The 25,174-nt window shown below is 40.6% G+C and overlaps 1 protein-coding gene across 1 annotated transcript in view; it reads left to right on the plus strand.

Moving 5' to 3' along the window:
* Window positions 1–2,881: 2,881 nt before the first annotated feature.
* ofcc1 (orofacial cleft 1 candidate 1) overlaps window positions 2,882–25,174 on the plus strand; it is a 39,404-nt gene continuing 17,111 nt past the window's right edge. The window contains exons 1-3 of the mRNA XM_061666472.1: window positions 2,882–3,064; window positions 4,704–4,867; window positions 11,400–11,559. Coding sequence (XP_061522456.1) covers window positions 2,885–3,064; window positions 4,704–4,867; window positions 11,400–11,559 — 504 coding nt within the window. The 5' untranslated portion in view covers window positions 2,882–2,884. The remainder of the gene's footprint in view (window positions 3,065–4,703; window positions 4,868–11,399; window positions 11,560–25,174) is intronic.

Consider the following 25,174-nt stretch of genomic DNA (forward strand, 5'->3'; position numbering starts at 1 on the left):
TAATTAAGTTGTGCCATGTTAGTTTGTAACCTATTGCTAGTTAATGTTGTCATGTGTGCTGATTTTATCATTCATTGTTTTATGACAGACCTCCACACGGCGGCTCGAGTTCTTCTCAACTGTCCAACCCAGTCCACTTGGCCCTCTGCATGCTGCCATCCGAGTTGGGTCTGCCGTTGCTACGGCAACACCATAACCAACAACAACAACAACCACGTGGTAGCTGGCGGGACTCTGTTTTGCAGCTCGTCCTCATTATGCTGCTGCTGGCTTTGATGTGGTTTGTGAGGCTCTACCTGCATTACTGCAGCCAGTGGCTCTACCTTCAGGCCATAGCAGTTCCTGTCAACAAGTGAGTTCAGTTCCTTTGATAAACACACGTACACACACGACTGTAAGGATGGGGAGGGGCTTACACTGATTTGCACGCACACGCTGACAACATAAATGTATAGTGGCTTTTGTAGCGCGTTCTTCTGTATCCTGTTGAACCGTCATACATTAATATCAGTGAAGATGAGATATTGCACCTTTGTACAGGCATTCACACACAATGAAATAATCAGTAACACCAACATGAGGGTTTAGTCGGAATTCTGGGTCCTGTCCACACAGAAAAACGTTTTGTTTTTTTTTTGTTTGTTTTTTTGTATCCGCAAAGGTTATGCCCCGAAGGAGCCGGCGTTTTGGGAGCCGGAACACTATTGTTTTTTTTTTTTAACCAGGTCCCAGAGTGGATAAAATCTCAAAAAGCTGCCCTCGCATGTCATACGCATCTTTGCTGAAACAATGACATGGTTGTCCCAGTCCTCGTGTGACCATTGTCATCATTTACAACAACAATGGTGGATTACCATGTCAGACCTTCTATACCTTGGTGGCAATCTGAACTTTCGGTCCAAAGAAGAAGTTCTACCTCGTATTCAGTCCTCTCAAATGTCCCCTTTCTTGCTCCGCCATTCCCCGTCACTGTTGTGAGTACAGTGGAACCTAAATATAACGGACCCCCGATGTAACAGATATCGGATGAGATGGACCGTAGGGACTGAACAGTGTGTCCAAAAATAGTTTTCATTTGTCACTTAAACTGCCGTTGACAAAGTATCTTAGTTCCAGAAATGGCCGCTGTTGTTTAACAACAACAGCCTGCATTGGCCACAACAACCGCTGTGGCCAATGCAGGCAGAGAATGGGACTGATGTAGTTCTGGGTCACAGATATACAATGACTAGGTCCAACTCGACCATGGTGATGATGTTTCTGTTTATTGTTGATTGGGCATAGAGCCCTGTGCAGAGAGAGAGTGCCATGGCGGCGGTGTTAACTCTGCGAAATATGAAACACAAGTCTCTGAGTCTGGAAGATGCTATTTTTGGTACATTAGCATTTTCTTTGGGGGGGTCAAACCCTTCATCTATGGCAACAGATTTGGAACTAGGAAACACACTGATTGCTCGCAGCTCATGAACGCGACCTGCCTCGACAACGTAACCATGACCTACCAAACAATTTCAAGCTTTTTTTATATTTATTTACAATAACTTTGTACTGTACTGGGCTTTTTAGGCCAAAAAAAAAGGTACAAAACAATCATTTTGTACTGTACATTAATATGGGTGCATAGGGCCACATAAAAAATAGAAGAAATTGCTTCAAAGCAACGGACAATCGGCTGTAACGGACAAGCCCCTGCCCCTATTAAGCCGCTATGTCAAGGTTCCACTGTATGTTTACATCGCGCAGGCTTTTTATTCTGTGTTTTGGTGACTTCCTGTGGCTGTGTTACAGTGCAACTTCAGACCGTGCTTTTACTAGGGCTGCACGATATTTTGTTTGAGCATCTTCATTGCGAAATACGCGTGCACAATAGTCATTGCAGGATCTGCTGTGATGTTGGTGTACTGCAATACACAGTGAATCACCTATAATATTAAAGTGACCCTCAGAGGGACCTGTTTGGACATGCTATTAAGATTAGCACCCTTGTTACGGTAAATTATAATGCTTCAAACATCGCACGGAGCAGCCCCAGAGTGTATACTTACGGTGGGTACGGAAAGTATTCAGACCCCCTTAAGGTTTTCAGTCTTTGTTATATTGCAGCCCTTTGTTAAAATCATTTCAGGTCATTTTTTTCCCTCATTAATGTACACACAGCACCCCATATTGACAGAAAAAAAAAGGAATTGTTGAAATTTTTGCAGATTGTGGCTCCATGCAACACAAAGATCTCAATTTTAAAATTGAAATAGAATGTCTAATGAACAATACTGTGACAAATGTATAATCTGCAGTGGCATTTTTGGAGTTTTGCTTCATATGAAACTCCAGTAGACCTCTCCTTCGAGATTAATGAAGAGAATCTGGAATAGGCAGAATCAGATGGGACTTAATGAGCAGAAAGCAGACCTGTCCTGTGTTACCACTGCTTTTCCTTCTTCTGACTGATGGGAAGATTAAGGAGCTCATGAGGCTTGCTGTAAATGGGGAGTCGATCTTGCAAACTCTCTTGCAGGTGAAGCTCCTGTTGTTTTGCAGTATGAGATGATTTTTTCTGTCTCGTCTTGTCTTTATTTTCCAGTGCCAATGCTTGCTGAATTCATACACACATATGTTCTTAGGTACTAAAAAGCAGTAGAGCAGACGATTTTAATGATGAGGTTGTCAAATTAATTCAAAATGATTGCATCATTCACAAATTATATATTGTGTGTGAATGGCTGGAAACAATTGCCCCGAAGTGGCACAACGTCATAAACACAAATCTGCCACATGCATATTGACACATGCACATAATTTCCACCCCACCAGATTTCAATTCCATGCACACACTGTGGACCTCGTGTACCAGAGTTCTTTGCTCCACACCCGTGAGGAGCTGGCCATGGTGGTGGTGGGTCCCCTGACCTTGAACGCAGTAACGTTCCTGCTGGTTCTGATCAGATGGGGCTGTCAACAGATATTTGGCTCACTCCCTTCCTTCACGTCAAAGTTTATCATGGCTCAGGGAGTGTGGACAGTCCTGCACCCTCTGGCAGTCCTTGCAGTGGATGCTGTCCTTGGGGTAAGTCACTTAAAAATAACTTGGACACTTGTGCACTTTAAATAGGAGTTCACTTTGTCTTGGCAAAGTGACTTTAGATTACATAAAAAATGGTGAGTAGAGTATGAGAGAAAAAGTGGAAGGTTAGCTCTGTGTGTCTTTTTTTTTATCACAGGGAGAGATGTTTTTCTGATTGCAATAATTACAAATTTGCTGTATGTCAAGTTTAAACAATACAGGTTTTAAACCATAAACCATATCATTAACAATAATGCTTCAGCCAATCATCCTTATTTCTTCCTGTCTGCACTAAGAATCTTATCATGTTGGTAAGGCCCGGTACACATAATATATAAAAACAATGGGACTGTTTGTGTCACGATTTTGCCCCTTCCTGACCAATGATGTCAATGGCCAAACTATCTTATGTCTGATTAGATGATCCAATAAGATTATCCTTTGATTTGAGGTGTGTTATAAATGGATTTGTCCCGATGATAGGTTCAGAAACGAGTTGGGGCCGACAATCTTAAATATTGAACATGTTCGATACTTACGTCCAAAAATATGAATTTGTGTGGCGAAAGCCGACTACTCTCTGAGTCATGACGCTGTGAATTGTGACATGAACCGGTATGCAGTCAATCAAAGAAGCAACCTGACTGACGAACAAGGAAACGGCCGTGAATAAAAACAAACATGTCCTATCCGATGTCTTTTTTTACATAACGGTGGGTTCCCCAGAGAGCAAGAAGTAAGTCTTTTTATTGACGACATCGCCACTCTCCAACACTCCCGCCTCTGGACCCTTCGGAAACACTCTGAAAACATCAGCGCAAATCCGGAAGTGTCTGCTCTTTTTCGTTTTTGTAAGACCTCTGCCTCTTTGTAAGATCTCTGCCTCAGAGGACCTGTTTCTGGATCGGTGGTAGAAGGGAATCTTTATGTGTGTGGTGTTATGTGTTGAGATTATCGGAGCACACCACACACAGTACAACCAAGACTGTTGAATGCCTGATTTTTTTATTTTATTTATTTTTTTAATCTTCATGTGTGTGGTCTGTCACAGACAAACAATCTTTTAAAAGTTGAAAAATCCTTATGTATGCACCAGGCCTTAGTCACCTGCCCAATTGAATAAGATCCAATATGACACCTTTTTGTGTTTTTTTTTACTTCACAAACGCTCAGGAGCCGCAGTAGCATGTGGAAGAACAATATACACCTCTCCCCACAGCTGGTCACACGCTGCTATTGGATGGCATTCCACTCGTTGCATGTCGGCAAATGTGGCTGTGTTGGTCACACCAAAGCTGATAGTCTTTAGTTTGGTTGTGGTCAGGAACGTTCTTTCGACTCCCAAATTGTGGAAATTGTCACCTTGCGTCAATCCGCGAGTTTGGTTCTTGACAGGCAACATGAGATTGACGCATGTTTGCAGAATTTCATTATACTATCTCTTTGCATTGAGAGCCTTGATGACATGCCATTTTTTCCCATATGAAAAGGATAACATTTTTAGCAGCGACTGACAAAATCTAACAATCAGAAATACTAAACTTTTCATTTTATGTGTAGTTCTTGTACTGGATCTCAGTAGATTTTGCCTTGCGTTGGGTGTTATTATGTCAAAATACAGTACATGTATTTGTCATCTCAGCGTCTATCCTACAACCCAGACAGACCAGTGGGGGATGCTGCCAAGCTTTTCTGGCACTTCCACAGAGTCGACCAATCGGGCGCAGCCGGGGTGGCCATCACTGTCTTCCTTTACGCAGTCGTCTCTCTTCTGTCCATTACCATCCTCTGCATTTACCTGCTCAGGTGAGACTCACAGGACTGAATTAAGATGCTTGTGCTGATGTACATTGAAGCTTAATGCAACCCCAATTCCAATGAAGTTGGGACGATGTATTAAACATAAATAAAAACAGAATACAATGATTTGCAAATCATGTTCAATCTATATTTAATTGAATAAACTACAAAGACAAGATATTTAATGTTCAAACTGATCATCTTTATTGTTTTTAGCAAATAATCATTAACTTAGAATTTTATGGCTGCTACATGTTCCAAAAAAGCTGGGAAAGGTAGCAAAAAAAGACTGAGAAAGTTGAGGAATGCTCATCAAACACCTGTTTGTAACATCCCACAGGTTAACAGGCTAATTGGGAACAGGTGGGTGCCATGATTGGGTAGAAAAGGAACTTCCCTGAATTCCTCAGTCATTGACAAGCAAAGATGGGACGAGGGTCACCTCTTTGTGAACAAGTGTGTGAGAAAATAGTCGAACAGTTTAAGGACAATGTTCCTCAATGTACAATTGCAAGGAATTTCGGCATTTCATCATCTACGGTCCATAATATCATCAAAAGGTTCAGAGAATCTGGAGAAATCACTGCATGTAAGCGGCAAGGCCGAAAACCAACGTTGAATGCCCGTGACCTTCGATCCCCTCCTGCGGCACTGCATCAAAAACCGACATCAATGTGTAAAGGATATCACCACATGGGCTCAGGAACACTTCTGAAAACCTATGTCCGTAAATATGGTTCGGCGCTACATCCGTAAGTGCAACTTGAAACTCACCGTTATTGCTGAAAGGTACATACAGGTTTTGGAGAAACATATGCTGCCATCCAAGCAAGTCTTTTTCATGGACGCCCCTGCTTATTTCAGCAAGACAATGCCAAACCACATCCTGCACGTGTTACAACAACGTAGTAAAAGAGTGCGGGTACTTGACTGGCCTGCCTGCAGTCCAGACCTGCCTCCAATTGAAAATGTGTGCCGCATTATGAAGCGTAAAATATGACAACGGAGACCTTGGACTTTTGAACAGCTGAAGCTGTACATCAAGCAAGAATGGGAAAGAATTCCATCGACAAAGCTTCAACAATTAGTTTCCTCAGTTCCCAAACGTTTATTGAATGTTGTTAAAAGAAAAGGCGACGTAACACAGTGGTAAACATGATCCTGTCCCAGCTTTTTTGGAATATGTTGCAGCCATAAAATTCCAAGTTAATGATGATTTGCTAAAAACAATAAAGTCTATCAGTTTGAACGTTACATATCTTGTCTTTGTAGTGTATTCAATTAAATAGAAGTTGAGCATGCTTTGCAAATCATTGTATTCTGTTTTAATTTGTGTAACACAACGTCCCTTCATTGGAATTGGGGTTGTAGAAAAAAGGAGGTACCATTTCACCGAGTTTCACATTTCCTTCTTCAATCCACTGCTATCCAACAGAATGTACTTCAGGTATTTTGTAAGTGGCTAATCTTTCCTCTCGCAGTGCAATTGTTAATGCTACTAATTGCCCTTAGCAATGCTGCTTACTGTATACTGAAGATACGTCATCAGAAACAAAATGCAATGGACATGCATCCAAGGTTCCAATTGCTATATGTGAATTCCATTTTTGAGCTCCATTTTACACCTCCCCAGTGGTCGCGAAGCATGGTAGCGCAAGTTGTGAGAACAATGAAAGTCGCGGCAATTTCTAAACTGAAGCAACATGTAGGGACAATCTGACAATGAAGAGGAACACCTTCCTTGCAACACTCTGGCTCGGCTCTCACCAGCAGACTATACTTAAACATAAATTCAGAAATAACTCTCTCTTCCACCTCCGCAACATTGTGTGCTGGTCCTAACCCATCCACCCAGGAAAAAATTACGGAAAATGGAACAAATGTTGATCTGATGCTTTTTGATTTCACAGTCGAATGGAATTATGCAGGTTTGCGTGGACCTCACACATCAGCACACTGAGTTTACATAAACACAAAGGCAGATATACACATATGCACCACACAGCTGCTTTTTCATACCCACCATACCGTGGTATCGGTTGGAACATTGAAAGCATTCCTAATCCAAAAGTTCAAATGTGTTTTGATATAGCGTGAACATATAACCCTCTTACATGATCCTATTAGGCTGAATGCTTTGCATGGCTGGTATCACTGAAGCCTTCATGCATATTGAAATAGACCAGATATACTGTATCTTGTATATGACGAAGACTCATCTGACAGCGTCTGTGTGTCGCACACGTCTTAGAGATTGAGGTCACCCGTGCTGAATCATTGTGTTTGTCAGGAGCTTCTTGAACAGAAAAACAAACTCTTGCATCATACTTTAAGGGATAATAACAAGTATAATATAAAACAAAATGTTATTAACAAGTTTTTTTTTTTAAATAAGAGGAAATACACTGCTTTGAGAGCTTAAAAGATGGATGTGGTTTACTAAAGTGACCGTGTTTTCTATAAAGATAACACCTTTGTGGTAAGCAGGGAGTGTTGAGTATATTGTAGTATGATTGGCAGCTTTACATTTCTGGCATTCAATAAGACTACATCTTATGGGATGCATGAATTCAGAGAAAGACCGAAACACAAGTCATAGGGCTCTGAAACAATTTGTGGAGACTGTAACAACATTCTCCTGTATATATCATGGAATTAGGAAATACCTGATTTGGAGCTTCTTAGGTTGAAAGTTAAGTACATTAAAGTCAGTTTGCCTAAAACTAGTGTGGAACAACAACAACCGCCATCTTTTTATTGACAGCCATTCTTCTACTCAAATAGGATATATTTTTCCACCAATTTTCATGAGCAGTAGATTTGTGATGACTACTGATATTTACCGTAGTATAACCATTAAATATGTGGTGCCACTCGTGAGGTCAGATTATGTATATATTATGCAGTCAGCATTCTCTTGCACTTTTCCTCAGCTAAGGTTGGAAATTTCTGATTTTGTTTTTTGAAACACACCATGAGATACAGTGAACCCCTGTTTAGTTATTTAGGTGAAAAGCCATGAGAAGCCAAATATATTTTTATATAGTTTTACCCCTCCCACATGCATGAAACACATTTAAACTTATTAAAAGAATAAGCGGTACAGAAAATGGATGGATAGATGGATATTTTAAGAAAATGTTCAACCAAACCATATGATTTTGTCTAACAAATGTATGCTAGCTTAATGCTAACATATAATGTGAAACACTGTAGACGGGCTAATGGAAATTACAATAGATGTTACATTTTAATTGTCAACCTTTAAAGAACTACTTTTTAACACAAACAAAGAGAGCATAAAACAAAAGAGAATTATAGTAGTATTGTTGTGTTGTTCGCAAACGACACGCTCAAACAAACAAATACTTTGAGTAAAAGTGAATGGAATCACTTTATGAACTGATTCTTTCCTCTCTCAATTCAACTGACCTCAGGCGCTAGGTAAGCCGTGTAACTCCATCACAAAACGGCGCAACTCGCCAGAAGGCGATAGTAGCTGAGGTCAGAGGCAGCGTGCTTCGTACGCGTCTAAGTCTTGCTGTGCAGCGGCCATGACGGCATGTCAAAATATAATATGTCTTTTAAGGCTGGGCGATAAAACAATAAATATACATATTTATATGAAGTTGGTGTGTGAGTTAAGTGCTCCCTACTCAAAGGGCAACATATTTGATTTTATTTGTACTTGGAAATGTTTTGAGCCATTGCATCTTTATAAGAAATTTGAGATGGGGTCAATAGACTTCGAGAGATTGCATTTGTCCATGTTTGGACAGATAATATGAATAGCCAGTTCCACGCTCAACCTATTATGTGGCATGAAAAGAACCATGCTAAGTTAGGTTGAAGCACACGGCACATTAGCAGTGAGATGCAACAGGCGCTAATGTTTGTAGCCTACTGCTTGCGGCCGTGTGCCTCAGCAGTGGGGGAGCACTGAAAAAAGAAAAGAAAATGAAACACAGCTCAAGGCGCAACAGATGACACTGTTGACAAGAAAGGGCCTAAAGGTTCGAACTATTTGGGTTCTGCAAAGTCTGACGAGAAACAGAATTTACGTTGCCACAAAGACATAGAATACCAATTATCTTCTGATGCAGTGCCATAGAGCACGCGCAAATGCAAGAATACAATCCCAGACCAGAGCAAGGGTTAATCCCGCCCCAAAAAACAACAACAAAAACAATGAACAAATTGTATCACAAAAGACATGCTACTAGTAAGCATGGTGTAAAATAAGGGATTCATGTGGATGACTAAAATCATGGACCCTCAATACCAACTCCCTGAGTGTCAATTGGAATTGGAAAACTTGAAAACTTTTGCATGGACAGATTATAGATTTGTGAATGTATACATTTGATTTGTCTGACACAGTTGTATAATATTCCATGTCATGTTCAATGTTTTACAGAAAATAGTTAAATCAAAAGGTTAAAAGTAACAGGGAACATTTAAGATTGAAACAAATGTGATTTGTTTTATATTGCAATATATACAGTGTATCCGTATCGACTGGCATGACCAAAAAATTATCATGATTGGATTTTTTTCTCATATCGCCCAGCCCTAAATTGTACTTACTTTAAACACATTAAAGCAATGTAAATACATTACATTGTTAGTTACATTACTAAAAACATGCGGTGAAAAAAAGATTGGGAACTGCTTCCCGAGAGTACTTTGCCAAATGAGATGATCGCACGGTCCCATACTGTCGGTGTGGTCGGTGGGTCGAGAAAAAAAATCAGCACCAAGAAACAACCTCTGGTGCTGCTTTGAGAACAAGACCAACATTTGTATGTGCACACCTGCTTATAACTGAAGTAACAGAGTCTTCATTCAAGGTGTGTTCTCGCAGCCATGTTTCAGGCCAGCTCCGATTAATTGCACAAATGTAAGAAAACCCTCATTGAATTCATCAGTTGGAGATTAGCGGCAAAGGAGAGGGTGCCATCTAATTTAAGTAAGCGGGTGTGTTATCGGACTCCTGCTAAATAGACAATGTTAAAACTGCAGCCAGGAATAATGGCTTCTGCCAATCAAGCGCCACAAAGATCTGTATTGAATGTAGGCCACTAAGCTGAAGCAAGGCTGGTAATTTTGTGGGTTACCCTTTCCTGTTGGCTGCAAGGGCTCTGACACGGAGCGTGACCCATTTCGGAAAAGAAAGGCCTCAGGACATATGGCTAGATAGAATGGAATTTTATCCTCTTTTAATTACATTTGAAACAATCTTTATTCACTGGCTGCAGAAATGAATTCAGTGATTGAAGGTTGTACACATCAATCCTTTTTGAAACACCAAACAAACTCTACAGAGGGGCATGTGACCAGTGGCGGTTGTCGGGGGGGGTTGTCAGTACTTGCCCCCACCCTTGCCCCACGTAGCCCCCCTAAAATCACCCTGACCCCCCCGTGCCCCCTCACCCCAACCGCAAATGCATGTGACACTGATGTTACAACCATCTCATTATACGGGTGATACGGGTGATGAATTAGTGTTCCATTACCTTACGAGTCTTTGTTTCTACGCCCCCATGGTTTTACATTGGGATTGATATCACTATTTATCAACCATGGTGGAATCAAAAGTTCACTGTATTTGGGTATAAATTGTATACATTGGCAGGATGAACATCATTCAATGCCAATGTGGTTTGAAGAGATGATGCAAAGATATGGAGGACTTCCTCAAGAGACCGCATACTGTAAATGAATGAGAAACGTGATTCAAGTGTAGAATGAAAATAGATGCATGCTCTTGTTGTGTGTGAGGTCAAGATACTCCAAACATCTGCATCCCAAGAGGGAGCGGGGATGACGCTGCGTTCAAAGCTTTTCACCACTTCCATGCATAAATTCCTGTCTCCTTAATGTTGGTTTTGTTTGAGAGCTGATTACCCTCTGACAGACTAAAATCTCTATGGAAGGGCATAAAGTCGTCTTTTTTTGATGTTCAGCCAATGCAGTATTTTTGTTTTACAGACATGGTGATTCCTTTTCAAGGTTGGCTGCCTGCATCCATATGTGGCTTTGTGAAAAGCATCTTTGGATCAATATGCCATCTGTTTGTTCTTGAGTCTTTCCTTGTGACTCAGACTGGACTCTCCAAACTCATCTACAACCGGCCACGTCAGGATTGGACTCCCACACATTACTAGCCACATCACACACACAAACAAACACACACATAGACAGACATTGCTGAAGTCGGTGTGAGAGCAAAGTGCTTCCTACTCAAAGGGCAACGTATTTGATTCTATTTGCACTTGGAAATGTTTTGAGCCATTGCATCTTGTGATCCATATTTGTCTTCAGAGTCTTTTTTTTTCTTTGCAATGATTGCTAAAAAGAGCCATTGTGACAGACAAAACAGACTCATATGTATTATATTCACAGCTTTGCGTATACTGTCTTGGTTAGGTATTTGACCCCACACGATCTTAAGAGAGAGGAGACAGTGATTCAGGCTGGCATTCCGCCTGCTTCCACTCCCACATTTTTGCTTCTTTTCTGACTCCACACCCTCTAGATTTCACAACAATGGCCGCATGCTGGACATCTTCCAAAGGCTCACAGCCAAGGAGGGGACTTACTTCCTACCTCAAGACTTGGAGCTGTCCAATCAGGAGCTTAGCTACATCATCAAGAAGGCAGAGCAATGGAGGGGCTTTAACGGCGAGAGGCGCAAGGTAGGATATTCCCTATACTGCAGTCCCTTCTAATGGCTCTCGAGATAATCTTTTCTCTTTCACCCTTTGTTGAGTAATTGGGCTAATGGTGACATTTTAAATGATAAATAAATAAGAAATAAATTAAGACCTTACATCCTCGTGCTGCAACAGTGATGGAACAACTCCAAAATAATGATGTCAGCCAGTAGTTAATATGCCTGTGTCACAGCCACAAAGGATTCTGGTTTGAACCTCTGCCTTTCTGTGTGAAAGTTGCATGTTCTCCTTGTGCTTGTGTGGTGTTTATCCTGGTACTACGGCTTCCTCCCATATTCTGAAAACATGGCGATCAAACATCTACCAATTCAAGGTGTACTCCACCTCTCGCCCAAAGTCAGCTGAGATCTACCGATAAAGTATTTCCTGTCACACCACTCAGACAATTAGTTGGTCTGGATGGACTCTTCCCTCGACTGGTTCAAATGCAGTAACAAACATTAATTTACATAATAATAATAATAATTAGTTTATTATAAGTGTATTATCTTTTGGTATATCTGGACACATGCGAGGAAAAAAACCAACTTGACTAAACTAGTGTAACTGTGTATAGAATTGTATCAATTGTGTATCATTCAATTTTCTTTAGTTACATTTTAGAAAACTGAAAACTTATCTCTGAGGTATTTAGCTTCATTGTAATTAGTACAGGATAATTACCCAAACAGAAATCCAGCTAGGAAGCTGGCTGATTAGTCTGTGAAAACCACATTACAAAGATGTTTCAGGAAAATAGACTGCTCAGTCAACATGCATTTATGATGCGTGTGAATTTGCTTGATTGGGTACTATCTTAAGGTGCGGTGGACAAGTTGATGTCACAAGTGCAGAATTCTACTTTACATCAATGTCGTTCCACATGAAATTAGTATCGCTGGAGTGAAACTGCCGCATGTTTGACAGTGTGGCGTAGGTCCATGGCAACGCCTCAGCAACGGGAAGTCTATTAGCACCAAGCCGACACCAGATGTCAAATCTTTTGCATAGTGATTGAAAATGTGACTTGTTGAGATAAGCGAAATAGAACGTGGCCATCAAACTACAGGCCCCTCTTTAATTTAGTGTGTTGGATTTGTAGTGGCATACATCGCTCTGTGTTTGCCATTTTCATTAACTCCCTTTGCTCTTTACTTGCACAAGTTATATGCCCACCCAAATATTAAAATATAGGCATTTCCTTTGAATTGTCTATCTAGACTGAGTGTCAAGAAATGTATGCATCACTTTGACTTTTAGGGGAGAAAACAATTTAATTACTTATTAGCTCTATGTTTATCAAAATCACATTCATCTTTATTTGCCAAGTATGTCAAAAACACACAAGGAATTTGTCTCCGATAGTTGGAGCTGCTCCAGTACGACAACAGACAGCCATTTGACAGAAAATACTTTTCAGACGTAAAAACATAAAAACACAGTATGGAGAGTCACTGAGCAATGAAAGGTTACCGGTAATGTGTTATCGTGCAAATGGTGCACATACTTCTCAAGCACGAGTGGCCAATATTGTTCAACAGTTATGCAAATAGTGGAGATTGACAAGACTACTACAGTGAGTGCACAAATAATTGGCCCGACAGAGATGTGACAACAATTTCAACACAAAATTGGCAGCATGTTACAATGGAATTGTAAGTTAAATGTTTAAGAAGTTAATGGCAAGAGGGAAGAAGATGTTGGAACGTCTGCTAGTATTTGTTTGCATTGTTTGTTCGCGCCTACCTAAGGGAAGGAGCTGGAAGAGGTGGTGACCAGGATGTGGAGGGTCCAAGAGGATTTTGCATGCTCTTGCCTTACTTCTGGCAGCGTGCAAGTCCCCAAGGGTGGGTAGGGGGGTACCGGCAATTTTTTTCAGCAGTTTTGATTCTCCGTTGCAGTCAGAGTTTGTCCTTTTTTGTGGTAGCACCGAACCAGACTGTGATGGATGAAGACAGGACTGATTCGATGACTGCTGTGTAGAACTGCCTCAACAGCTCCCGTGGCAGGCCATGCTTTGCTCAGTAGACAAACGGCAGGGGGCTCTGCAGGAGACAGCAGGATGACGCACTTGAGGTGGTCCAGCACAAGGCGTTCAAAGGACTTCATGACCACAGATGCCAGGGCGACAGGCCTGTAGTCATTCAGACCCGAGAATGCAGGTTTCTTGGGAGTGGGATGATGGTAGAGCATTTGGATGGCACTTTAAGATGTACCAGAGATCTATTGAAGATCACTTTGAAGACTGGAGCGAGCTGGCCTGCCCAGACTTTGAGGCAGGTCTGGGCCCACTGCTTTGTTGATCTTTTGTTGTTTGAAGATACATCCCACATCCAGTTCGCAGATGGTCAACGGGGGAGTAAGAGGCGTGATGGTGGTTGGTGGTGCGGCTGGGTGGGTGTGGGGTGTGAAAGTGTCCTTTTCAATTATGCAGTAGAAGGTGTTCAAGTCGTCAGCTAGTCCTCTTTTGTTCTCCGCTTGGGGGGATGGTCGCTTGTAGTCGGTTAGTGATTGTAATCCACGGCAGACTGACTTAGAGTCGTTAGCGGTAAACTGTTTTCACCACAGGCTTCGTGCATTTACGTTTTTCCTGTATGTTGGTATTGAGTGAATTAAGCAGTGATCAGCCCAGAGCTGCACAGGAGATAGCACTGTATACCTCATTTAGTGTGGTATAGCAGTGGTCTTGACTGTTGTTTTCCCTGGTAGGACAGTCTGTGCGTTGCTTGCATTTAGGGAGTTTGTGGTTCAATTTAGCTTTGTTAAAGTCCCCAAGAATAATGAGGGTTGAATCTGGGTGCGTTTTAAAAAATGTTTACTTGTTCAACAAGCGTTAGCAGTGTGGCATTCGTGTTACCTTGAGGAGGAATGTAGACACCCGCAAGTATGAATGAAGTGAACTCGCGCGGCGAGTAGAATGTTCAAAAGCAGCGACTCTAAGTCTTGGCTGCAGTGTGTGTTGACGTTGGTACACTCGTTCTCGTTGCTATACAAGCATATCCCACAGGCCTTCGTTTTCTCCGATAGCTCCGTGACACGGTCTGCCCAATGTAGTTGGAAGCACGGAAGCATTACGGCGCCATCGGGGATGCATTCACAAAGCCATGTGTCCGTGAAGCACAGGGCAGCGGAACGTCCGAAGTCTTTACTGGTCTTTGTGAGAAGATGAAGCTCGTCCATTTTGTTGGGTAGGGAGCGTAGATTTTCAAATACTCTAGTTTGTCTACAGTATATAGCCTAGCCCTGGCAATAAATATAATTTTTTTTATTGCAGACTATTAGACCTTAAATACTAAAAAAACAATCCAACCTTCAACTAATAGTTTGACTTAACAGATAGAGCATGTCATTTAAATGACGGCTAATACACTTTGCACCATAGCGTTATTTTTCATCAAAATAAGACACGCTGATTTGTCATTATTTTATAATTAGGGATACCAAGTCTCCATTGAGGGTCACTTTCCTAACTTAAGACTAATTTGCCCACGTGCAATTTCTTGTGTCATTTTCCCCTTATTAACTATTTATCACATACAGGGAAAATTATAAATGTGAAAATTCATGAAGGCAAGCAATGGAGCAGCCGACAAGAGCTGCAACTAATATTTTGCAACTCTAATGATTTTTTGCATCCCTAATTAGGTTGATATGATTAGGTCAGGATGCAGTGTTTTTCATTAAAAATACATTTCAGAAGCTGTATTCCAAATGTGCCCCTGCAATTAAATAATGAATCCGCCACATTTCTTGTTACGAACCCAATTAATATCAGAGGCAAGGACGAAATTTTAATAAGTGTAGGCCACAAGGCCTTCATTAGCTGGCTGGGAGAAAGGAGGAATGAGGGAAAGGGAAAACAAACTCTATGTTTAATTTTCTGATATCAAGCGAACAGAAATGCATTAAATGATGCATTCTGAAAAGGATATGACGTTTGACAAAGTAAATCTGGGCCTAAAAAAATAAAAATAAAAAAACGCACGCACCCATTATTTGTCTTACCTTCCTGCATTAATAGTTGGGGTTTAGCTGTCAGATGTAAGGTAAAAGAATGTGGAAAAGGGTTTTCAGTTAACTTGCCTACTCAAGAAAGATTGGAGCCTATCAGCCTTATACTGTATAGTCAGCAAAAAAACTGTCCACAGAACCTGATATTTCAGAATCTCTGCAATGATCAGTCCAAGCATTTAGTTTGAAGCTACACTATGTTGCCAAAAGTATTCGCTCACATGCCTTGACTCACATACGATTTTAAATTACATCCCATTCTTAATTCATAGGGTTTAATATGACATTGGTGCACCCTCTGCAAATTATAACATCTTAAACTCTTCTGAAATCTTCTCCTCATCAATGACCTGCTATTTTCTCAAACATTTTAATAGATTCATTATATTGACATGTCGAAGAATATTCATACCCCTGATCTTATCTGACAAATTTGAATAATGCAATTTTGGAGCCATGGTCCGCAGCATTCTTAAAGGTCTTGGTTCTAGAACATTGCAATCATCTTGAAATTTAGAAGACTGGTTATGCCCGTTTGGAGAAAGTATGCATAATGTTGGACATGGAACCTGAAAAACATGAAAAAAGCAGACATAAATATCACAATATCATTTCCAGTGTCACTTAAAGTCAAAATTTATAATTGTGGTTGTGGTTCTATATCATCATTTATACAATAATGCAAACACTGCATACTATATTAGGACCAGGTGGCAAACTCTCCACAGCGTCCACCGTAGTTGTCCGTTACGCAAGCTGCTGATGAACTAAACATAGTAGAACCGGGAACCCTAGCAATATCATACCTCTCACACAAATGGGCCACTTATGTACTGGTGGACATAAAATAATCAAGAAAATGTGACAATTTGTCAATTGGAAATGTGCTCAAAACAGTTCAACCCAAAACATCCTGTGATCCCACCGCTGATAAAACTAGCATGTTCTGAGCTATGAAGGATTTTAGCGATCTACTACTGTTTCAGTAATGAGCCCCATTAATTATGTATAGGGAGTGATGCACATCGACCTTATTAATTGGCTCCTGTCAACCACTCCAGATCACTGAACATAAAAGGGAGGTGTTAAATTCTGTAAGACCTTAACAGGTATGCAAACTGTTTTGTCAGAGCCATCGCTATGGCAGTGACAGAGTGTGGCGGCAGCTTAACCGCTGCAAACCTCGTTTGCTGCTAATTCATCTAAAAGCAAAGTTTCCCGGTGGTGGTGACATCGGGATAATTGAAGGAGAGGACAGATTAAATAGAAAGCAGAAGAGGCCGGGAGGCGGTTTATGCTGTGGCCCCGGAGATGTTTTCGCAACCTGATTGCATCAACACTCGCACTCCTTCATGCCGTTTGTCTTCGTGTGTCAAGGTAATGGATTACGGGCAGACAAATTTGGGAACACCCAAGGTGCTTTGCAGCATTGACATGGTTGGCAGGCTGAAAACCTGCCAAGAGTCAAAAGTTGCAGCTGTTAGAGTATCTTGAATGTTATTCATGATGCTTTATTCCATTTATAAAACATTTGTATTGCAAATTTCCCCATTGTGGGAGTAATAAAGGTTAGGCTTGATACTGTCAGAGAGGTACTATTTTAACAAAACATTTTTTATCATTACTATCATAGCTTGCATTACACTGCTTTATATTGATTAGTTCCTAGTATTTTGCTCCCCGTGCCAACAAAGTAAAGAGAAAATATCAGTGTTATGTTGCGCCGCTCTCCATCGGTGAGCCTATTGTTAAAATGGCTTTGATTTTATCCATGCCCTGCAATTGGCTGGCAAACACTTCAGGGTGTACCCCGCCTCTCGCCCACATTTAGCTGAGATAGGTGCCAGCTCACCAGCCACCCTAGTCAGGATAAGCGGTACAGAAAATGGATGAATGGATTATTTTAACCACTGAGCATTATTTTATTTTTGGATTTGTTTATACTTGTATGGGTGGACTTAATAAAGTGCCGGTAACTTTATGTGCCGACATTTTTAGTTTTACAATACAAACAAGCTAATATGCAATTAAAATGACAATTGGATCCATTTACCAGTCTGCGGTCATCGTGCAGTGAATGGAGAGCCAAGCCACATGAGACGCAAAAGTAACCGTAAATAACGAGGAAGCTGCAGGGGGAAGTCAGGCAGACAGAGAGGGTGGCAGGCCATGACGGAATACACAGGAAATGCTGTCACTTAGTAACAATAGAAGCCAAAGCTCCTTGAACAGGAACCCATAACAGCAGCAAAGGAACACCAGGCCTCTGAGAAGCAGCTGAGTGCTTCGGCGGTGTAGGTCAAACCGGAGGGGCATAGCATTGGTCAATTTGAGCAATGAGCGGGTGGTGGGGTGGTTACTGCAGCTCTCATTGGTCAAAGTTTTTTTTTATATGCTTGACTGCATGTGCAAACATTTCAATTCAGTGCTCATCTGAATTATATTCGTCAAAGTACAGTCATACACTGGGCGAGTACATGCACATGAACCTTTTTGTGTGCTTGCATGTGCATGTCACATTAAAGTGGCTTCTTCTATTGCAGAGGATGGCTGCTTTTTTGTGTGTGTTTTTTTTTTTTTAAGTGGACAGAGCTTTGGGCCCCGATGGCCTGAGGCAATAACAGGGAGGCAAGGGCAGGAAGCACAGCATCCACACAGTCTGCGTATTTGTGAGCTCAATATGAGAAATGACTGCAAATGCTACACGGCCGCGTTCCTGAAAAGGTCAAAGACTTCGGTAAGTACTAATGTGCAAAAGCAGTGGTCAACTCAAACTAAAGCGCAAAGATAAAGGTGAAACACACACACACACACAACTAAACCAAACAATACATGTTCTTTATGCGGTTAATGACTATCCTAAAATTAGCAGAAAGATCGAATAATTTTCTTTTAATCAGTAATATATTAATTTTTCTACCACTAACACTTCCAATTCCCTCACCTTAAACTTTATTTTGCACTTTTGCGGTCTCTCAAATGTTCCATGGTGACAAAAACATCAGTGTTACCTAAAGCGCAAAACCCCCTTTTAAACACAGTCCCCATCACTTTTACAATTGTTGCCGACGACACACGCACTCTTTTCAAGTGAGTGAACGTTACATTTAGCAATATGACTATTTGGGATCCTAGGAAATGCAGCGCACGTAATCTGTTAGCTCGAACACGCAATGTAGCGGCCGCTATTTGGAATTTTAGGAACACAGAGAGACCGGAAGTGCCACAGAAAGGCATGGAAGTGGACGTCCTCGAAAATGTATTGGTCCATTCATGGATCAAATGTTGTGAATTTGGATGTTTAGCTCTCTGTCTAGAACAGCAAGTTGTCCATAAAAGTACTGAAACATTGAACAGTTGGACATTCAAAAGTTTTAAAAAGGTCAAATTAAGTTAGGTGCATTTTAGGTTCAACATTCACCCGAAAGCCGAATATTCCTACTTTATGTGAGTAGTGTACCGGCATAATAATTGGGTAATACCATGTACCATACCATAACATGATAATGCAACAAATCCGAAAAAAGATGTGCCAAAACATTGACTATTTGTTTACATACATGTATTTGTTCACCATATCACAACTTTATTGTTATGAATAACAACTATTTCATTTCAAATTGTAGCTTTTATTTTGTAGTGATGTTACTTTTTTCATAATGCTTACATTTAGTTTATTATTGTGATTATTTGATGCAGGTCAATGATCAAACTAATAAGAACTAATTAATATACGGTATCTACAAGTGCATTTCAATAAATTTGAATGTTGTAGAAAACATTCATTCTAATTTATTTTATTGAAATTGATAAATACAGAAAGTTAGTCATACATTCACTACACACAGTCATAAATTTCCTGATTTATATATATATATATATTTTTTTAAATTTAGATTGTTATAGCTTATCGCTAATGGAAACTAGACAGTTCATTTCAAGAAACAATGAAGCTTATTTTTAATATAAAACGGAGGTCGGTCACTGATGGTGTAGTGGTACACTCGCCTGACTTTGGTGCGGCCAGAGTGCATTCAGTTCCCACTCAGTGACGGTGTGAATGTGAGAGCGAGTGGTTGTCCGTGTCTGTATGTGCCCTGCGACTGACTGGCGACCAGTTCAAGGTGTAGTCGGCCTTTCGCCCAAAGTCAGCTGGGATAGGCTCCAGCGCCACGCGACCCTAACCAGGATAAGCGGTGTTGAGAATGGATGGATGGATGAATTGAGGTCGTAATGGGACTTCTGAAAAGTATTTTCCCCTGTGATTAATGAATTTGTAAAATATTGTACTCTCACTTTTTCAATTGAAACTTTTCTACAATTTTAATATATATATATATATATATATATATATATATATATATATATATATATATATATATATACAGCCATATGTTTTCCAGGTTTCTATGTTTATTTGATGAATTGAAAACTTTTAGGGTTTGAATATTCAATAATTCGATATTCAAATAACTTGTTCATTTCATATGCGATTGCCAGGTAAAGGTACAGTATGCACATAAATAAATGTACATAACTAAGAAAGTGGTGTCCTGAGTCAGACATGGTGTAGAAGTAAGAGATGGTCTGTGATGTGAGATGTTTACTCTCGGCTGGCAATAGGCTTTATTTTCCCGCAAAGGAGATTAGTAACAGTAAATTATGCATATCTTATTTTCAGGATTATCTCAGCCACTCAACTATATTATCTCTCCGGATAATCTTCTTTTAAAAGTCAGTTTATTCTGACTCTTTATAGCCAGCGTTGCTTGTTTTTCATTTTTCTAAATCCAATCTGATTGTGTGCTAGTTTAGGATGCGGTGTTGTCGCACTACTTTAGCTGTGATTATTCCACTCGAGATGGTTATAGGCAGTAGTTTTGCTGGATAGGCACAGTAATGAGTGCTGAAGCCGATGGAAACCACTATAGTGTGTTTGCTGTTTTGTCACTCTGTGTGTGTGTGTGTGTGTGTGCATGCATGGGCGCACATGCGTGCGTGTGTGCGTGTCTGTGTTTCCTGCATGCAAATGTGAATGGGTTGCCTGTCTTGTCCAGTGGTGCGTTTAACAAGACATAGACCTTTGCTGTGGCCAAATCAGACAGTGTGCATCCATGCCATTTTCAAGATGCTCCAATTATATCTGCCAACCATCCACATATTGGCCAGATTTAGAATAATAGCATATCTATTTCCATTCTAATGGCTGACATTGCTTGGCTTATCCATGCATGTATGTCGATTGCTCTTTTATGCTTTGTGCTTTCACATGTTCCCGGCCGCTCACTGTGTGTCGGAACCCTTCGTCGTCTTGCATGTGTGTATTTCAGGAACCCACGGTGTGCTTGTGTATGTGTGTGCATTAGTTTATTTGTGGATGAGCGTTTGTGCAGTGTGAACCTTGACATATGAGCCTTGTTCGTGTGTATTACACTCCACAACGTGCACTTGCTATGTCAAAATTGTGAATGAGCCCAATTCATTTGTGTTGGCAATGTGTTCTTTCGTACTTCCGCATGGTCAGTGTCTATGTGGTATTAAGCCAAAGCCAGTGCTGCACCAAGCAGGCCTTGAACCTGGGGTCAATTCCATGGCAGCAATATTGGGGGATGGCAGGAGAGGGGGCGTTGACCCTCTATAGATTAGATAGCCTCTGCACGGTGCATATTCCTCTCACCCTTCCTCACCCTTCTTCCCATCTCTCCACAAACCTTTCCTCCCCCTCATCCATGCTGCCTGGCCCCAAGGGCCCGCAGGCACTGGCAATGTACGCATGCTCACCGTATGAGGCTTTCACGAGCAACTGTGTGCGTGTGTGTGTGTGTGTGTGTGTGTGTGTGTGTGTGCGCGCGTGTGTGCGTCTGTGGACAAAAGAAGCAACCGAGTCTATCTCTTCACTAACACTTGACAATAATCGCTTGCATGGTTGGTCTCCAAATGATGCCATCAATGCCCACTGCACCAGTGGTGTCGTCAGTGCATCACTTAAACCAGGGGTTTCCAAACTTTTTCTTTCAAGGACCACATACGGTCCAGAAAAAGGGTGTGAGGGCCACTTTGGTATTTTTTACCTTTAATTTATTTACCAAGCTAAAACCAAACCATCATTGGAAGTAAAGATTTGCGAAGCAATTATATAATGTTTATAAATAAGGTTTTTATTTTTTCAAAAAGAACAGCTTGGTGGTAAAGTAAAAAGTCAATACTTTTTCTGAATTTTTAGTTGGCAAGCGGCTTTGTATCCCACTAGCAGTGGCAGTTTTTGGTATGTGCGATATGTGCAGCTGCACGGGCTGGCATTTCCAGTAGGGGTGCCAAATTCGTCACACCACCTTGTTGGTATTAGCAGGAGGGCCGCGATCATCTGACTTGAATCCAAAATGTTCCCACATTGTCGCAGTGGCGTTAGGCTTTGGAACTAATTCCAATAATTCCACTAACTGTGCAGCTATCGTCTCGCCGTCAGAAAACTCAGCTTCGTGTACCCGAGCGCCCGTATTATCAAACGTACGTGCTCACATACACACACACACACACACACACACACACACACACACGCACACACGCCGTTTGACACTATCTCTGATTGATCGTACTTTATGCGTCCCAGCTAATTTTTGTGCGTCTGAGACGCGGGTCGCACATCAAACGAGATCCCTGCATATGTACAGTATGTGTGTATGTATGTATCTACAGTATGTACATATGCATGTATGTGTGCGTATATGTGTACTGTATATGCATATATGTATGTACTGTATGTATGTATGCATTTATTTTTTTAAATTGTTATTTACAGAAAAGCAGAGGCAAAACATCTGCATACACTCAGCAATTTCGTTATTCATTTGATGCTGGCTAAAATGAGACCTTACGAGCTGTGCTGACTCCAACTATGAGACGTGTTTTTCCCCAAACTCTAATTCCTACAACTTTTCAGTCATTCATACTCCACGGTATCACTGTAAAATCATGTTTCTACCATTCAAACTTTTAACAGTGGAACCACACACATGGGTGTATAGTCCCAAACTGGTGCCTGATGGAAACAACTCTTTTGATTCTCCCCATTTCCAAACTAACACCTGCAACGCCACAGAGCTTCAGTATCCTCATTGGCCTCCATCAGAATACTATAGTCCTATCCTCAGCCTCTCCTTCCATGTGAGAATGATACATAAATAACCAAGCCTGTCTGCCACCCAAGCAAATTCAAATACACCTGTCAAAGTGATGAAGCACCCGCCCGCAGGGAGGCATTGTTTACATTTTCACTCGACTCGTCACAAAAGTGAGATTCTAATTATTTCCCCCACTGTAAATTAAAGTCAAGCGGGAGCAGCAGTCCAAACCAAAAAGTATCATGGTCTGGGTGAGTGAAGGAGCAGGTCTTCCTTCCAAGGATGAACATTGAGAATGCTGGGAAAAAAGCTAAAAAATGAATGTCTGAGACAGTCAGAATGAAGGTGGCTTTTATTTAATTTAGGAGACAACGATTGTTGCAAGAAAGACTTGAGTACTTCAACTAACTATGTTATCCTTTATTATTATTAGATCCAGAGAAGACCCTCTTAGAATAGTTGTTTATTATACTGTACTTCTGATGAATGAATCACCTTTTGGGGGACTTTAACATGCCTGAAAACGCAACAGTTTTTGCTGGGCCATGTATCCTGGTAAAAATGTATGGATTTTAGGGGTCCGAAGTATGACCTCTCAAAACTCAGTTATTAGTGCACCAAGGGAAATAAAAAAAATTGTCACTGCCACCAGTTTCACAGATCGACCCAAAAATGCATGGACGTCTCTCATTAACAGGCCGTTCCGAAAAGCCTCAAGAAACCATGTTTGAAATTGAACAGGAAGTTGCCCATTTTGGTTTGAGGCAGCCATTTTGGGTGAATTCCAGAGCTTGTACTTTGACGGGAATTAATTAATGATGAATAATGTGTTTTTAAAATACCCATATTATCAAAACATTAAGTATTATCTGTATTATCTGTATTTTGTTTGTTTTTTCAAAGAATTATTCTGAAGTTAAGCACTTTATTTGAACACGTAATAGTTTCTTTTTATTTACTTGATTTATTCATTTTACTTTATTTACTTGCTCTTATTTTGGAATCCACAGCCCTACTTTTATTTAGTAAATGAGAAAACACACAGTTGTGCTCATATGTTTGATTACACAGGCAGAATTTGTAAGATGGGTACAATTCTTAAAAAAAATAAAACGAAACACATTTAATGTTGTTTTAATGGGATTCAAATTAAACTGTCAAGCATTTCAGAAATGCATTATCATTCAACAAAACATAACCATAAATAAATTAATGATGGTTGTTGTTCAGTCATCAGTCGTACTTAAAAAACGGATTTTGCAAATTCTGCCACGGTATGTAAACTTATGAGCACAACTGTACATATATGCAGTCATACCCTGTCATATTGGCTATGAAAGTGTAGGCTACACCTTTTTCATAACCTCGAGGTGGTGGCGGCATATTGGAATTAAAATGTACAGCTTTTTGGTAACCTCTAGGTGGCGGCATACATCTATAAAATGTGAACTTTTTTTCATTTTCACCTATTCCTATGTATAATGCGCACTACTGACTTCTTACAATTTTTTTTGTGGGGGGGGGGGGAATGTGCATTATACACCAAAAATTACGGTAACTGCTATTGTAGTTAGAGTTTGATGTAGTGTACAACTGCACTGTGTCATACAGTACGTATCGTCCAGCTTTTTTCTAATATTAATAATTCGGGAAGAAGCAATCACCAATTGTCACAGTGCGCTAAGATGATCCATGCAGAAAAAAAAAAAAAAAAGGAGTTTCGTCAGTTTGGTGATTTGGCATGACTTGAGGACTGGCTCCAAGCTATCCTTAGACCATTCAAAGCGTCAAAATTGCATTGCTCAATAGACAATATGTTGTGATATTTTTTTTTCTGGCATTTCACTAATGTTTGAACAAGCATTAAAGTTCTAATTTTGCCTGCTCTGCGGCTGGGACCACTGTGCATGTCGGTTTGCACCTGCCTTTTTAGTATGTGAAGATGCAAAATCAGTTATAGCAATTTGTTTCTAAATATTTGGAGGACTACTTTTTACTCTTACTTGAGTCATATTATTCTAAGGTAACAGTACTCTTATTTGAGCACAATGTTTGGCTAGTCTACCCACCACTGCTCCTCACAGAACGTGCAAAATGAACTATAAGCAATTTAGAGTCTTCAATTAACCAACCATGCATGTTTTTGGGATGTGGGAAGAAACCGGAGTACCCGGAGAACATGCTGACTCCCCACAGGAAAGGCCGGATTTGAACCCCGGTCCTCCGAACTGTGAGGCAGTTGTCCACCGTGCCATGGAGATGTATTATTACTATTATTATTATTATTATTTCGTTTTTCATTGCAAACTGTATGCTGTCTTTTAGCTATAGGTTTAATCAATATTTGTTTGATATTTGATTACAATTGATGCTACAGTTTTACTAATGTTTTTTTTCTCAAGTTTTTTAATGACATGGACAGGCTTTATATTTACAGGCACTTGAATGAAAATGATTGACGCGAG

This window comes from Phycodurus eques, chromosome 21 (assembly GCF_024500275.1).
Source record: "Phycodurus eques isolate BA_2022a chromosome 21, UOR_Pequ_1.1, whole genome shotgun sequence".
Lineage (NCBI taxonomy): Eukaryota > Metazoa > Chordata > Actinopteri > Syngnathiformes > Syngnathidae > Phycodurus > Phycodurus eques.